Genomic DNA, 15,597 nt, shown 5'->3' on the forward strand with positions numbered 1-15,597 from the left:
GGACAGCTGGGTTTGGGGCATGGCAGCATGGCCAGAGCTCTTAGGCTGCTGCCACCCCGTGCAGATCTAGGAGAGCACAGTGGGATTCAACACGTGCTTGGGACCACCATGGCATGGTGTGCTCCTGGACCACTTGCCCCAGCCCCAGACAAGCTTCCGTCCAGCAGCAGGGTGGGTGCCTCTGGTGGGTGCCTACCATCAGGGGCATAGCGCAGGGCATTGCCCGAAATCTCCCGTTCCCCCACCAGCCACACGTAGCCGGAGCCCGTCATATTGAGCATGGCTGCTGATCTGTACACTGTTGCCGCATCATCCTCACTGCAATGAGAAGAAGGGAATGGCAATGTGGCTCCAGGTGCCAGATGGACCCCTTCATCCTGCCTTGCACCCCTGGGAACCCTGGAGATCCCTATCAGCCGCTCCGACTGCTGGTTCTCCTGGGCAATGGGTAACTCCAGGATGCACTGTGAAGGTTTCTCCCAGCTTCCTCTAACCCCTCAGCACCCTGCAAATCCGGCCCATTCCTTGTCACTCACCACCTATAAGAATGGGGCAATGAGACACCATTCCTTTGCATGGGGCTCAGGATACATCGCTGATAACACCTCACTGACATTCAGCCACCTCTACCATAACCTCAGCTGTGATACACAGCACCTCCCTGCGATGTGGGACTTGATGTGGATTTTCTCCCATGCTCCCTAAAAATGACAACGTGCCCCAAATCTGAATGGACTCCAGTGCTGGGCAGAGCTGCAGGGGGGAGTGAGGAAACTGGAGGCTCGAGGCCCCGCGGGCCTTACCTGGCGGAGAGGATGATGACACGAGCCTCCAGCTCTTTCGCCTCCAGCAGCAGCGATGTCACATTTTTGGTCCCGGGGTCAAACTGCAGCACTTTCTCAGCCTGCGATTAGTGTGAGCAAAGCTGGTTAGTGCGGGACCCTGAGGACTGCTTGTGAGAGCCATGCTATCTAGAAAAGGGTCAAGAAAATTCATTAAACTGCACAAAAGTCTGCTAAATAAGGTTGGTTACAGCTAGGTTTTTTTTTCTTATTTTCTTTGCTTTTCTTTTCTTTCTTTTCTTTCTTTCCTTCCTTCCTTTCTCTTTTTAAGGTTTTGGTTTTGTTTTATTTTTTTTTCTTTTTTTTTTCTTTTTTTTTTCTTTTTTTGCACTGTGCATGCAAACTGAAGTCAATCAAGACCCAAAAAGAGGCGTGCATTGTACAGGAAAGAGAAAAAGGCTTTGAAATGCAATTGAAAACTCAAACGAGTGTTGTTTTTCAAAAACATGGGAAATGAAAAAAAAAAAACATTGCACAGGGTTAACCTTTGGGAGTAAAAGTGGACGACTTACACCAAGGAACCGTTTCCTTTGGGGAGGAAAAGGGGGTTGGTTCAACTTTCCAAAGAAAAAAAAAAAAAAACAAAAATACTTGCAAGTTAATTACTGGTTCACATGCATGTCTCAAAAAGAAATCCTTCCAGGGTCAGCTGGCTAGGTTTCCATTCTCAAGTCCAAACCAAACTATCTCAACATAAAAACGTGCTACCAAGAAACATGGACATAGTCATGGACCTTTTTTCTTTCTTTCTCTTTTCTTTTTTCTCTTTCTCTTTTTTTTTTTTTTTTCTTTTTATTTTATTTTTTAATTTTTATTTTTTCTGGTGGCTGTGGCTATTTTTCATTTGCTAGTTAGGTTGGTGGGCGGCGTGCATTTCCATGCATATATACCTTGGGTCCTCGCTTGTTGTCATAGGAAAGTTGGTCGAGGTTTTCATAGTTCCTTTTTTTACTCTGATGAATAATGTGCACAGAGAAAATATGCAGACACAGAAGAATATTATAAACAGTTGAAAATGACGTGTAGTAAAGCAATCCAACATCCACCTCCTCCTCCACTGTTTGCTAAAGGGTCTCTATAACGCTGGAGCTCGCAAAAACCACTATCAGGAGAGAGTGCCTCAGCTCTCGCGGGAGCGTCACGGTGCAAAGCAAGCCTGAGTGTCACAGCTGTGGCGATGCGGTCGCATTTCCCTTGTGGGACTGGGGGATTCTTCAGCAAGAAATTTTTATCTTAAGCTCAGAAACAATCTACGCATCTCTAAGGGCCTAAGTGGTGGGAATTCCATGGGATTACTGTGGAAGTAAAGGACAAAATGTTGTGTACGGAAAGTGCTGGATAAATACAAGCTGTTACAATCAATCGCATTAGCATTGCTACCATTACTATTACCATTACAATCCTGTTTGCCCTAAGAGAGTTCACAGCAAGTGAGGAGCTCAGCTTCACCTCCTGCAAGGAGGGAGCAGCGTTTTGGAGCTCAGTTGCCATCCAAAAGAGAGAGGAAAAAAAGCTCGCTAGGTCCTGTGTTGGCTCAAAGCATGGCAATATGAAGCAATGGTGACCATGGGATGACACTGCGGCTGTTACTTGGTGCTCAGGGGGCACCGGGTGGCTTTGCAGCACATGGGTGGCCTCAGGAGGTGCTGGGGAATGGGGACCTGTTCCCATGCGGCACCTTGTGGTCCTGTTGGTGACAACCTGAGAGCAACTGCAGGACAACTCTTGGCAGCTTTTGGTGGGACAGTCTGACCCCTTCTTTTCGGCCCCTTCCCACCCATCTGGGCATCCCTGACCTGCATGTATGGGACACAACTCTACTCCAACCTCCATTATTTTGCAGCATCTTATGGCAACTGATTTCTGCCAGGAACCCAACCCTTTGCACCCCTGTAATGCCAGGGTTCCATTTCCCAGGTCGATGCTGAGGCAGCCATCCTCTGCTTCTGCACCTTGCTTTCCACACTAAACAGCTCTCTTCTTCCTGAGCTCTCTGGCCGGTCTTCAGCTTTGCCAGCTCTCCTGTCTGTGCAGTTGTGTGATTTTTCCATTCCCCTCCTTGGATACTTTTCACTGTTCTAAGAAGTCAGGATCTTGCAAGGAAAAGAATCTGAGGAGGAAAAGTGTGTTCCAAGCCCAGCTCCACCTTCATTCTATGTGACATTCATGGTGGGATTTTCTGCAAGTGCTTCTTTGAGTGTGCTCAGCGTGCAGTGAGACTTGGAGGAATAATGTCTTTGAGGAGAGCAGGACAGTATGAACAATTTCCATCAGAGAGACGTTGGCTGTCTTCCTTTGGGCACCATCAGTTTGTCTGGAAACCTGGTCATCCATTCTGCAGCCTCCAGATGTGACTGAGTTCATGTGCCTGGGGCGTGCTGGCACCTCAGCTGGAGGTCAGCAAAGTGAAGCAGAGTCTTGGGCCCAACACAATTGGAACTAATGGCATCTGGTCACTTCTGCCACCACTGTCCCCATCTCTAATGTAGCAACCAGCAATGGCAGTGTCTCTTCTCTTTCCAATGTTTGGTGTGGTTTCACAGCTACTTCTCAGCCCATGTTTCATGTAGGGACCCACAATATCAAAATTAATTTATATGAAAACATCTCCACATTATCCAACATCAACTTAAAATTACTCATAGGAAGTGAGCTGCCACACCAGGGATTTGCCATCTCTGACCTGGACAGACTCTGATGTTCACAGCATCTTGTACCCAAGCGGAACCCAAGCAGTGGTGGAGGTCAGTAGGTATCGCTGTACCACTAAGGATGAAGCAGCAGACCCTGGGGAAGTTTCTGCAGACATCTCAGGCAAGTTTAGCACATGCAGAGCACCAGAGCTGGCCAATGCTGGGCTCCAAGCTCCTGCTTGAAGTGTTAATCCATGTATGAGGAACTCCATGTCCTGACGTTGACTCCAAGAGACAAGCCATGGTAGGATCCAGGTGAAGCTCTGACCCACAGCAGATCTCTCAGGTCCTTGGGAGCCGTGATTCACACCTTGAAGAAGTCAGAGCTGCTCTCCTGCCTACTCATCCCAGGGTCCAAGCTGCCCCAGAGGAGGTTAGAGAGGGACCTATGACATCACCTCACAGCATGAAGTGAGCACTCCAGTGATTAGAATAGCAGTGAGGCAGCAGAAGAGATTGAGGAAGAAGGGAACGCCCTGATGGGAATAACTACCACCTTCCAGAGCAGCCAGGCTGGCCAGCTGATCACAGCAAGTTCTATAAGGGAAAGAGAAATGAGAGTTTGTGGCAGACCACAAACAGAGCACAAGTCCCAGACTGGTGGATGGCCGGGACATCTGGAGTAGCTCCATGACGACTGACCAAGACATGTCATAGATTCAGGATAGGTCTGCCCTGCCTTTCAAACCAAGATCTCAAATGCTTTCCTGTTTGATGGTCAGGCAAAGAAGAAATTCACCTCATGCCTGGAAGCACGGAACTGGATGAGAAGAGTGCAGGCATCAGAGGGGTCAAAAATGATTCATGGAAGCTGCAGGAAAACAGCAGGTGGAAAGCAGAAGATGCAGTAAGGGTGAGCAGACTTACAACAGGAACGCTTCAACAGATATCTCTTGGTCACTGCTGGCAAAAGAGGTGCTGGGGAGGAGCGTGGTCCTGCTGTGACCCAACAGAAAGGTGTGTTTGGAGGCAGGAGGATGCCATGCCCAGTGGCACACCAGTACCCCGTGATTCCTCAGGCTGCAGCAAGGGTGAAACTTCTTGGAGACAAGTGCCAAAACAAAAAGCGTGTTGGTCAGCACAGACCTCTGCACTGGTGGTTCCTTTAGTGGCTTGACAAGAGGTGGCTGCTCTCAACTCGGACACCAACTCCAAGCACAGGATGCATCTACAACCACATCTCCTTGGCATCTGTCTGCCAAATGTCCAGCAGACCCTGGCAGGAATGAAAAAGAGCGGACTGGGTCCCTGCCTGAGAGCCAGGAGGGAGATGGAAGGAATGGTGCCAGCCCTGTGGCTCCTGAAGGCGGGCTCCACCCAAAGAGGACCTAGCACTGCTTTGAGCCAGATGATGTGCTGGGACTCGACCCCTCAGGGCAGGCTGCTCCTTGCTGTCCAGGTAGGTGGCCGCCTTTGAACCACTGCAGCCAACCAGATCTCTGTGTTTTCCTTTCTTGCTCATCTTGAACACTTGCTTGATCCCATCACTCAGGTCTGCGGTGATTACTGCCAGATTTCTGGCAGGCTTGGGGTCCTCCCCTGCCTTCCTCCCTGCTCCCCGCATGCCCTGGGTGCAGGTGCCGCACACCTCCTCCATAAAGCTGCTCCCGTGAGCCTCAGCCACACCCTGGTGACAATATGGGGTGTCAGGAAAGCAGCATTTAGCATGTGCTTCAATGGAGATGGGAACGGGCACCAGCCTAATGCCTCGGAGCCAACAGCTTTATAGAGAGGGTGTGTGACACCTCCGCGCATCAACGCGCCGGCCGCCCTCACCCCTCCTACAACTAAGGTGAGCTCCAGTTTGCCAATTCAGAAGCTGCTTTCTGGGTTGGTTTGGCACTGCTGGATGGGCTGTAAGTGGGGCAGGTGCTTCCCTAAGCTGAGCGATTGGTCCTCTCCTTAGGTGGGACTCTTGGGCGAGGCATTTGCAGAGCTCCAGGTTATCCTTCCCTTCATTTTGTAGTCGATTTACATGTAGGAGATTTTGACCATGGCAAAGCAAGTGAAATGAATAAAGTACAAAGTTCTGTCAGGTACTAGTCAGACACTGTTGATGCTTTAAGCATGTTAGCCATGTTACAATGGAAAGAAAGGGTGTTTTACATACAGAAATCTACATACATACAACAGCCCGAGACTTCTAGTTTTGTTGTTGCTTAAACAAAGTTACAAGACAATGTTCAGGAACTGACCTTGGACTCTCTCTCCTCCAAGAGGGTCTCCAGCTTCTTTTGTGCAGCACGACCTTCGTGGTCGTCGCTGACTATCAGAATGACGTGATTCCAGTTGAAGACTCTCATCATCTCAAACCAGACGTTGGCCTGGTGAGAGTATGGTGGGACCGTGCGCAAAAAGGACAGGTGGATGCTCTGCAAGGAAGAACAAGAGCTAAACATAGACTGGTGTGGGTCAGCTGCCGGTGTGCATCTCGGGGTCCGGGTCTGCACAAACAGGGCTGGGACACGAGGCCAAAGGGACAAAGCTCTGTGTAATCCTCTGGTTCCTGCACTCATTTCTTTCAGCTGAGAATCAAACCTTGGCTACGATTTTGTGCTTTTCTGTGGTCAGTTCATTGCATGGGAGGGTGGGTTTGTTGCTTTGTTACCCACAAACACGTGGTGAAGAACAACCTACCCAGGAACAAACTGACAGAAATGTTCAGTGCAAACATAGCTCTCATTATGCTTATCCAAAAATATTACAGAGCTGTGGGCACTAAAGGGAAAACTTTGCCTTCAGAGCACAGTAAGGAGCAGCTGCAGGTACATGCAGGTATACGGCGGCCGTTTGTCAGAGGAAAGCTCAGAGAAGTAGTTTCATAACGTGCTGTTGGGCTGTTTCTAGGTCAACTTGTTCTGCAGCAACATGCAGGAGGAGGCAGGCTGGACTGCTGCCCCAGCGAACCGATCTGATTTGGTTAAAGACATCATTATGGTTGGCTGATTGAGCAATAGCGATTCCAGCTTAATTAAGTTCAGAGCTCTTTGGGGAGCAATTGGACCAAAAGCTGTAGCTAGCAGAGAGCTTTCAAAAAGTGCAGCTTTTCCAAAAGGCCCTGGAGTCAGCTATTAGAAAATGGCAGTGCTTATGCTCAGCACGGTCGCTGCTCAGCAAAGCAGCCCTGCACAGGAGGGAGGCAGAGGACAGAAAGGATAGCACAGTAATGCTTGCTTTTAAGGGCTGAAAAGATCCCCAGGGCCAACCGGATCTTGTCCAGAGCTGCTCACCCAGCATGGGTCACACATGTCCAGATCAGTCTGGAAGGGAAAAGGTGTTGTACAACCATAGATCTCCATAGAAAGAGCAGCCCGAGCAGCCACCGCCTCTTCCCCATGCACAGCACAGGGACAAAGCCCAATCAAACCAAGCAGCACACGGATAACAGGCACAGCTCCTGTTCTGGCCGTGTCTCCATGAGCAGGGACACATGAAGGACAGTGCAGCTGCTCCACCAGCTGACCCAAAGAAAAGAAATGCAGTGGTAAGCAGCAGAACGCCAAAGCACTGCAAACACTCCCTGATTCCTATGGGATTCGTGCAGCAATATTATGCTCTAGTGGGAATCATGGCCTGTGCCCCTCTCAGCAACACGCCACAAAGTGTGGGAAATCTCAAGGAGACTTGACAGAAATCCCAACATAGGAAGTTTCTAATAATTACTCAAAACCCATCAGCCAGATACTAAAAAGACTCAGTGGAAGGGCCTTGTGCTGCTGTGCTGCCCGCACTGCTCAGCTGCCCACCCCTCAGAGGCACTGCAGGTATGGGAGGAAGCTGAAAGAACTGCAGTAGCTCAGTTGTGTGCAGGGAGGTGGTTCAGTGGGGGCTGATGCACGAGTTCATTTGGGCTCCATTCACAGTGCTCAGCCCATATGGAGCTCTGGTGAGGGAACAGGGAATGGTTTCATAAGATGTACCGAGGAGACCAAACAAAGGCTGCTGAGCTGGCTGCAAGCCCATTTCTGGAACAAACACTTCTTTGAATATTGGGAGCAAGAACATTCGCACCCCTCAGGTATCTCCACAGAAAGACCGAGTGCCATGCTTGACTGGAGATGCTCGGAGAGCATCAAAAGGCTCTGGGAAACCTGCTTTGAGAGGCGCACGCCTCCCCTCTCCAACAGTTTAACCTTGGGAGGACCATAATTAACTCTGAGTCTTCAAACCCCTGTGAAATTTAGCTAAAATTGGCTGATGCCTTCAAAACCAATCAGGGGCATGCACACAAAACGATCGTACAAGTGTGTTTCCATAGAAACGAAGCCGAAAGCTATAATTTCCTGAATTAAAAAAATAAAATATCAGCATGCTGATGACTGCAAAGCCAAAAGGGAAGCAGCTGAGCGTCCCAGCGCAGCATCAGCCCATCCTGCAGAGCTACATACCACTTCATCCCATGCCCTCCCCTTTTGCTCTCCTGTTCTCTCCCCCCTCACACTTTGATGTTGCCTCCAGTCCATTATTCAACCTCCTTGCTCCTCTCTCCACCCAGCCCTTCCCTGTGCCCATATTACATATATTACATACATATTACATATACACTGGCACCATAGCTCTCTGCAGGGAGTGCACTCAGGCTCAAGAGGTGAGATGTGCCCACTGCAGCCCTGCATGAGCCCCACCATCCAGTGGGGAGCATCTCCATATCACTGCTGTGGGCTCCCCCCCAGCTTTGAGGCAGAAAGGAAAACATGGATGAGGCATGGGAAGTGCTCACCCTCTCAGGGTGAGAGGTAAATGCAGCTCAAGGTCATCACCTGGATATGGCAATCAGGGCTCTGCTGAGCCCAAACAGGACCAGCAGCACGTGGGTCCTCACTCCCTGCACCACATCTCTCTTGCAGGCACTGATGATCAAACCCAGCCCCATCCTGCAGCAGCACCAGCCCCATCTCTTCTCCCTGCCCTGACCCCTTGCTCCCCTGGTCTGCCACTGAGCCCATCCCTGTCCCCCTCCTGCAGCACCACAACCCAGCAGGGTGTGCACATCTCCAGCCCTTGTCTTTATCATTGTCAGGGATTGCTGGCTGTCCTGCCATGGTTTCACCAAGCCCTGCAGCTGCTCCTGCACATCAGCCCTGCTGGTTTGGCTCTCTGCAAGCTCCTGCTCCTCCCCTCCTGAAATTTAGCTTCATTTAGCATGTGGGCGGAGTGACTATTTTTGCACTGAACATTTGCATTTGTGAATATTCACATTTCCCAAGTAAAGGCTGTTGACTCGTGCTCTGACTCGTGCTCTGTAGCGGGCCTGCTGTCATGCACTGAGCTCATGCACCTGAACAAAACCCCACACCAGGGCTGTGACAGTGTATAGGTGGCTAATATACAGATGTTAGCAAAGATAGTAGTAAATGTACAAAGGTTATAAGCAAAACTCACCAGTGGTGATGCCTTAGCTGAGGAAGCTGGGACAGTCTCCACTGGGGAGCAATCTCCAAGAGATGCTGCCTCAGTGAGGGTCAGCCCTTAAATGAGGTCTTAGAGGAGGTAGAGTCGAGCTCCACCCCTTCCAGGAGCACAGCTACATCACTCTCACCTGTGCTCCCGCAGCTGACCCCACACTTGCCTCAGCTGATTAATCAGAGGTTCGGGCTGTGATTACCAATCTCCCATACAGACAGCATCTGGGCAACCCGGCCCTGCTGCTTTTGCTCTCACTGATCTCTCTGTGATGTGGGGCTGGGAGCTGAGGGCATGCAGCCAGAGATCTCTCAGCTGAGGGGATTGTTTGAGACACTGGAATCTGAATCCATCTCGAATGCTCATGGAATGGATGGGTTGGAAGGGACCGTAAAGCTCATCCAGTCCCAACCCCTGCCACAAGTAGGGACACCAGCAGTAGCCCAGGGTGTCCAAAACCCCACCCAACCCAGCCTTGAGCACCCCCAGGAATGGGGCATCAGGATAACACATTAGCCAATTCTGTTTGCTCCTCTATTAATGTCACATGAACCTCTTCCCCTCCGCAGTTTCCCTGTACCCAGGAAGCACCCCCAGCCATGGGGGCAGGAGTGAGTGCGAGCACTTGGCTTGGCTGGAGAGCAGCGAGCCTGACAGCCTGGCAGGGAAATGCTGCAGAAATCATCCTGCACTATGTAGGTCAACACTGGCAGCTGTGAAAAAAGGATGTTCCAGGGATGTGAGGGAGGGAGGGAGCTGCAGTTTGAACTGGAGAGGGTGGACGGACAGACAGACACATAGATAGCATTTAATGTCATCAACCCTCCTGATGGGCATTCTTGATTTACACCACACGTACGAAGTACCAGACTAGAAACATGCATCAGTTACCTTATCAGAATATATAGACATGCGTGTTGTCAGACCAATGACAGGGATCCTGTAGAAGCCAGCTGTGTATGATACGGGTGTTGGTGTTAGGTGATCGTTGGGAGCAGGAGGGTGACTAACTAATATTGCATAGACCTGCAGGACAGGATACACGACACAAACATTATTTCACGGGAGCACATCGGCCATCAAGTGTGATTTTCCTTTTCTGCAATGTTAAAGAGCCCCACGTTAGCACAATAATAGCATTCAAATCACCATCGACAAAGCATCGACTGCACTGGGGGAGGGTGGTGTGAGCCCAATGCTTAGAGGGGACCGGGCTGCCCAGGGCTGGACCTTCATGGAAGGGCCATGCCGAGCTGCTCGGCTAAACGAATAACTTCCATGGATTACCGATTAAAGGGAAGCATCTCCCTTACAGTCGCACTGTGTAATGCGATTTCTTTAACCACACATTTAATACTGGGTTGTAATTCCCCTCTGAGGACTATTACATACAAAGTGGTCAGCTGGGAATCAGAGCTGGAGGAAGAGCACTGAGCCACAGTGCACATAGGCCATCTGGCTCCGGGCACATGGGAATGCCGGGGAGGGGGTGGGGGGGGAGCAGTGATCAGGCAAGGAACAGCAGTGTGCTGGGTGCTGGGTGCTGGGTGCTGGGTGCTGGGCTGGTCCAAAGTGGGGAAGGAGGACGCCAGTGAGATCCTGCTGTGATAAGAGGGCTGGGATCCAGCAGGATCCTGGTTCCTGTCAAATGGAGTGGAAAGGAGCTGGGTAAACCCTGGGGGACCCTTTGTTTCAGGAATGTTCTCTGCTGGCAGCAGGTCTCCTGCTAGGGGGGAATCTGCACAAGGACTTCAGTGCTCTGGAGAAGTCAGCACTTCTTCCCTCCTTCAAGCATCTGCCCCAGCACTGGGACGTGCTGCTCACCCTGCTGCTGGGCAGGATGGGTGATGAGGAGCAGGAATGGCTGGGGACAGGGACTGGGGACAGGACGGTACGAGGGGCAGGGTTTGGAACCCCTACTGTGGGAGAAGGGGCACATTACTGAGGGCAACATGTGTGGGTACAGGGAGGAAGGAAGGGGTGCCTGGTGCTCAGCTGACACAGGGGGTGTGAGGGGTTGTGTCAGCAGGACTGGGAAGTGACTTGGGGATGGTTATTGGGTAGCAGTGGGCAGGTGGAGAGGCAGGAGGTGAAGGCTGCACAAGCAGCACAGCAGCTGACCGAGAGGAGCCATTTTGTGGGGCCGGCACAGTGCCAGGGGCTGGGGTGGGAACAGCTGAGCCCCACAGCTCTGTGGAGGCAGGATCACGGCCATCAGGATGGCACGGCAACCCCAGCACCCTGACCCCCAGCACTGCGGCCCTCTCTGCATTGCAACGGAGAAGCAGCCCCCGCATCTACTCAGCCCATGGGGTTTTCTCTGGGAACAAGGCTTGGAGGTGGCCTGGATATGGGCATCCATCAGCTGGGTTACAAAATGAATCTCAGCCCTGCAAGGTACCCAACCAAGCTGGAAGAACCCCGGCAGCCTATGGTGTCCCTGGAGACGACTCCAGCCACCCCCACCACCGGCTAAGGAAACTGCATCCCAGTCAGCTGCCACCTCCAGCTCCCTGCTCCCTCACTGGCTGGCTGAATGCTGGGCATGCATGCACCCAGCGTGACTGCATGTGTGTGTCCCCATGGCTCAGGTGTTGCACGCTTTGTTGTGTACCCATGCACAGCTCTGCCAGCGCCTTCTGCGTGTGCGCAAGGTGGGCCAGGAGTCCATGTGTGGTCGAAGCACATGCATGGTGGTGTGTGCACATGTGTATGTATGCAAGTGTGTGTGAGCTCCAGGTATGTGCCCGTGTGTCTTATGCATGTGTGGCACTAGGGGAGCAGCGATGCTGCGTGGGTGATGGGGGTGTGTGAGCAGCCGTGCAGCCATTCAGATGCGTGCCCTGCAATGGGTGTGTGCATGCAGTATTTTGTGTGCTTGCAGGGCACAGCGGGGCATGCTTGTGTGGCAGTGTGCGTGTGTGTGTGCACTGGTGCAGTGTGCACACAGATGTGGCATACGCAGCGTGTGCAAAGCAGTGCTGCACTCTGTCTTCATATGCAGCATTCTGAACGTGTGCCCTGTTTGCATGATGCAGGCATGCACATGACGTGTGCACACAGCACATCCCGCGGGCGCTCCTGCAGAGCTCCACGAGAGCACAGTGGGTGTGCATGCGTGGTGCTCCCGTGTCCGCACGCAGCGTGCTCGTGCCCACGCGTGCACCCACCTCTGCGCACACCCACGGTGTGCATGCGTGTAGCCGCGCGTGTGCCCGCGTGCAGTGGGTGCGTGCCCGCACCGCCGCTCGCTTACATAAAGGCTGCAATGCGGGCAGAGGCGCCCCGAGGCGGCGGGGCAAGACCCCGCTCCGCGGCTTTGCCTTCCCCGAGCCCCGGAGAGGGCATCGCGGGGCGGGGGGGGGGGGGGCGGCTCGGAGCCCCTCGGGGACGGGGCGCGGGGCGCCGACGGTGGGGGCGCCGTCCCGGGGTACCTGGCTGGAGATGAGGTCCTCGCAGACGGAGAGAGCCATCTGAATGGCGTTGGGTTTGTGCGTGACCGAAGTGGCGTTGAGCTGCAGCTTCCAGGTGCCGTGCCGCTTGTTGGCCTGGTTCACCGCCTCGCGGAAGATCTGCTCGTGCTTCTTGGTGCTCAGCACCGCGCCGATATTGACGATCTTGGGGTCGCAGCCGGCGCGGGCGAAAGAGGAGGAGAAGAGCAGTGCGAGCAGCAGCAGCCGCATGGCGCTCATCCACGGCCGGCCCGGAGCCCGCCGGGCCCCCCCCGCCCGCCGCCCGCCGCCCCCCGGCTCAGCTCAGCTCGGCCCCATGCGGCCCGGCGCGGCGCGGGGAGCTCTCCTTGGTGCTGAACCTCCCGCTCCGCTCCGCTCCGCGCCGCTCCTCCCGCCGCCGGCTCCTCCCGCTCCGCGGCCCCGCGCTGCCGCAGCGCCCTCCCCCGGCCCGCCCCCGGCCCCCGCGGCAGCGGGAGGGACCCCGGGTCGGCCCCGGGCGCTGCGGCAGCGCTGCTTCGGGTGGGGTCGGTGTGAGACCCCCAGCTGCCGCTCTCTGACCCACCTCGCCTCCTGCTCCCGCCCTACGGGGTCAATAGGAGCAGAGCGGAGCGCTGCTCCCTCCCGCGCCGGCCGCCCGGGAGCCCGAGGAAGGACGGAGGGGAAAAAGGGATCCATCCCTGAGGAGGCTGCCGGAGCCCCAAGGACTGCAGGGCTGGGGTCTGGCTCCTGCAGAGCATGGGAGCATCACTGGGGCAGGGGGCAGAGTCCATGTGGGGCCGAGCCTCCAGTTGCCAGCAAAGCATCTCCGGGGGTCCAGCTCCTTTCCCATCTTTCCTCTTGCACTGTCCATTCAGGGTGTGAGCGTTCCCGTTACTCTGGGGAACACAATCACACCCCGTGTGGGGTAAAACAGGGTCTCCTGGATTTGCTCTCCCCTGCAAATATTCCCAACTACTCAGCACCTCTGACACATTCCCCATCCCCATCTGGGGTGCACTGCCCATGATGTGATCATCACCATGAATTTTCACTCCAGAGCTGGATAATCTTGTCCAGCACATCTCTGGGGCACAATGGTTAAGCAGCACCCACCTGGTTCCTGCCTCTATCCCTCCAGGGAAAGCCACCATTCTTCCAGGAGTACCTCATGGAGAAACTAGGGCAGGCTTTCACCATTCAGTCCTGGGCTATGACGTAGAAATTCTTCTTGTTCTCTCCATCTGTCTGACCCTCAACTACCACTTGCCTCCCCCAGAGAGCATGGGGCCATAGCAGCTGGTGGCCAACATCTGGAGCTCCATGGTGAAAGGCATTGGGTTTCACCTCTCTCCAGCTGCAGGAACAATGCACCCAGAGCAGTCGCTTTGGCCCTTTTGGAAACAAGAATCAAAGGGGCTGTGGATAGCCACAGTGTGTTGCTTTGTAGCTGCATGGGACAAATGCCATCGGCTGAATGCCAGCCAAGAGAGCAGGCTGAGCACTGCAGATGAAAAATCACCAGAGATATTTTTACATCAGCCATTTTGAGGGTACTGCCGCAGCCCACCTCTGCGCTTGCTTTGCAACGTGAGTGGAAGCAGAATTTTCTCCCCCAACGCAAATTTTCTCACTGGCATCTCTGAAGTGCAAGTTGCCATGGAAACCATTTTGCCTGGGTCCCACGTTGCCCACACGCGCTCTCATGAAGCTGCAGAAGCAAAATGGCCGTTGTGCAATCTGCAGGGTTGCAGTGTTGAGGGGCCGTCGTGCTTCACAGCTCTGTGCCAGCAAGGAGCCCCAGCAGAGAGCCTGCAACTGCTGGGAGAGCAACGGAACCCATCGCAGCTACGATGCACTGGGTGGGAGAGGGAGCATGGCCCCACCTCACCTTAACTCTTGCAGTGCTCTGCATGCAGCTCCACAGCGATCCTGCTGTGCTCTCAGTACAGACATCCAAGCACATCAGCTTGCTCAGTGCTGCTGCATTGTTCCCTCTCCTCCACGCATGGAGCTGAGTGTCTTTCAGTGCTTGTATGTGGCTTTGCCCACCCCGCAGGCTCTCTTGGAGGGACGGAGCGTGTGGGTAAGTAGTGGTGCATCCATACCAATGGACTGCATACATTTGATTTCATTTCCTCCTCTTCTCACCGGCTGGAATCACAGAACCACAGAACATCCCAGGCTGGAATGGACTCATGGGAATCATGGAGCCCAACTGGCCTCACAAAGCACCACCCAAACCCCATCCCGACTGCTGGAAGCCTTGTCCTAGTGCTCCCTGAGCTCCAGCAGCCCGGGGCTGTCCCCACCGCCCTCAGGGGCAGACCTTTATCCTCGTACCCAGCCTGGCCCTTCCCTGACAGCTCCATGCCGTTAGGAACCCAGTTCTAAGCACTGTGTCATCTCCATTCGTTTTTCCCTCCAGAGGCTGTTGTTCCTGGCACCGGGATCAGCCCAGATCACAAGCTCCCACAGCACAGCTCAGCCTGCACAGACGATCTCACCGCATGGCTTCCACTCGTGCTGCATCCTCAGGCTCTTTGATCATCTGCAGGCAATGGGTGCATGCAGGGCTTTCGCAGGGTGAGAGCTGTGTAAATGGTGGGGACAAATGCATTCAGCAGCTGATCTGTACGAGGCTCTGCAGCAAGCAACAGTCTTTGCTTTTCCTGTAGCTTCCTCCTGGCATGTCATGGCAACCTTTTTAATCATGGTTTACTGCAAGCAATTAACAGTTGCCTGTTAGCAATTAGCACGTGCATAGTATGATGCTGCTTTTTACGTCTGGCACCTTCTGGATGCAGGAAAGTCAAGCTGCAAGATGGAGCCGATGCTTGTGTGGTGTCCCATTGCTTGGGGATGGTGTGAGCCATTTCCTGGGTAGAGAAAAAACACACAGAACTGAGAGGCTGCAGGGGAGCAGCACTGAACTCAGATACCAGCTTCATGTGCCCCAGGGCAAGACATCAGCCCAGTGGGGGAAAAGACAATATGGAATTTTATAAATGAGGAAATGAAGCACTAGGAATATATGAGCCTTGCTAGTCATCATGGACCTACTAAACAAGCTGAATTCCTCTTCTGAGAAAGTTAAAATTGAATTGAAATCAGAAAATGTGTGGCTCTAACACAGGCTCCAGTAATGCCTTTTCTGTACATCTGCAAGATGGAGGAGTGGTAAAGTTGATGCATGAAACCAAGCAAAGCACCCACTGAGTGCAGCCCATG

The 15,597-nt window shown here is 53.3% G+C and overlaps 1 protein-coding gene across 12 annotated transcripts in view; it reads right to left on the reverse strand.

Moving 5' to 3' along the window:
- GRIN1 (glutamate ionotropic receptor NMDA type subunit 1) overlaps positions 1 to 12,712 on the reverse strand; it is a 29,258-nt gene extending 16,546 nt beyond the window's left edge. For 5 of the 12 annotated variants that reach the window (XM_072352369.1, XM_072352367.1, XM_072352370.1 and 2 more), the window contains exons 1-6: positions 12,373 to 12,708; positions 9,830 to 9,964; positions 5,731 to 5,907; positions 1,733 to 1,795; positions 804 to 904; positions 197 to 318 (exon numbers count right to left, since the gene is read on the reverse strand). In XM_072352369.1, the coding sequence (XP_072208470.1) occupies positions 197 to 318; positions 804 to 904; positions 1,733 to 1,795; positions 5,731 to 5,907; positions 9,830 to 9,964; positions 12,373 to 12,630 (856 nt within the window). In that variant the 5' untranslated portion in view covers positions 12,631 to 12,708. Of the gene's footprint in view, positions 1 to 196; positions 319 to 803; positions 905 to 1,732; positions 1,796 to 5,730; positions 5,908 to 9,829; positions 9,965 to 12,372 lie in introns of all 12 variants that reach the window. The other 7 variants (XM_072352373.1, XM_072352368.1, XM_072352366.1 and 4 more) reach the window with 4 other exon arrangements.
- Positions 12,713 to 15,597: the final 2,885 nt, after the last annotated feature.

The sequence above is a fragment of the Excalfactoria chinensis genome, chromosome 18, assembly GCF_039878825.1.
Source record: "Excalfactoria chinensis isolate bCotChi1 chromosome 18, bCotChi1.hap2, whole genome shotgun sequence".
In the NCBI taxonomy this organism is placed as follows: Eukaryota; Metazoa; Chordata; class Aves; order Galliformes; family Phasianidae; genus Excalfactoria; species Excalfactoria chinensis.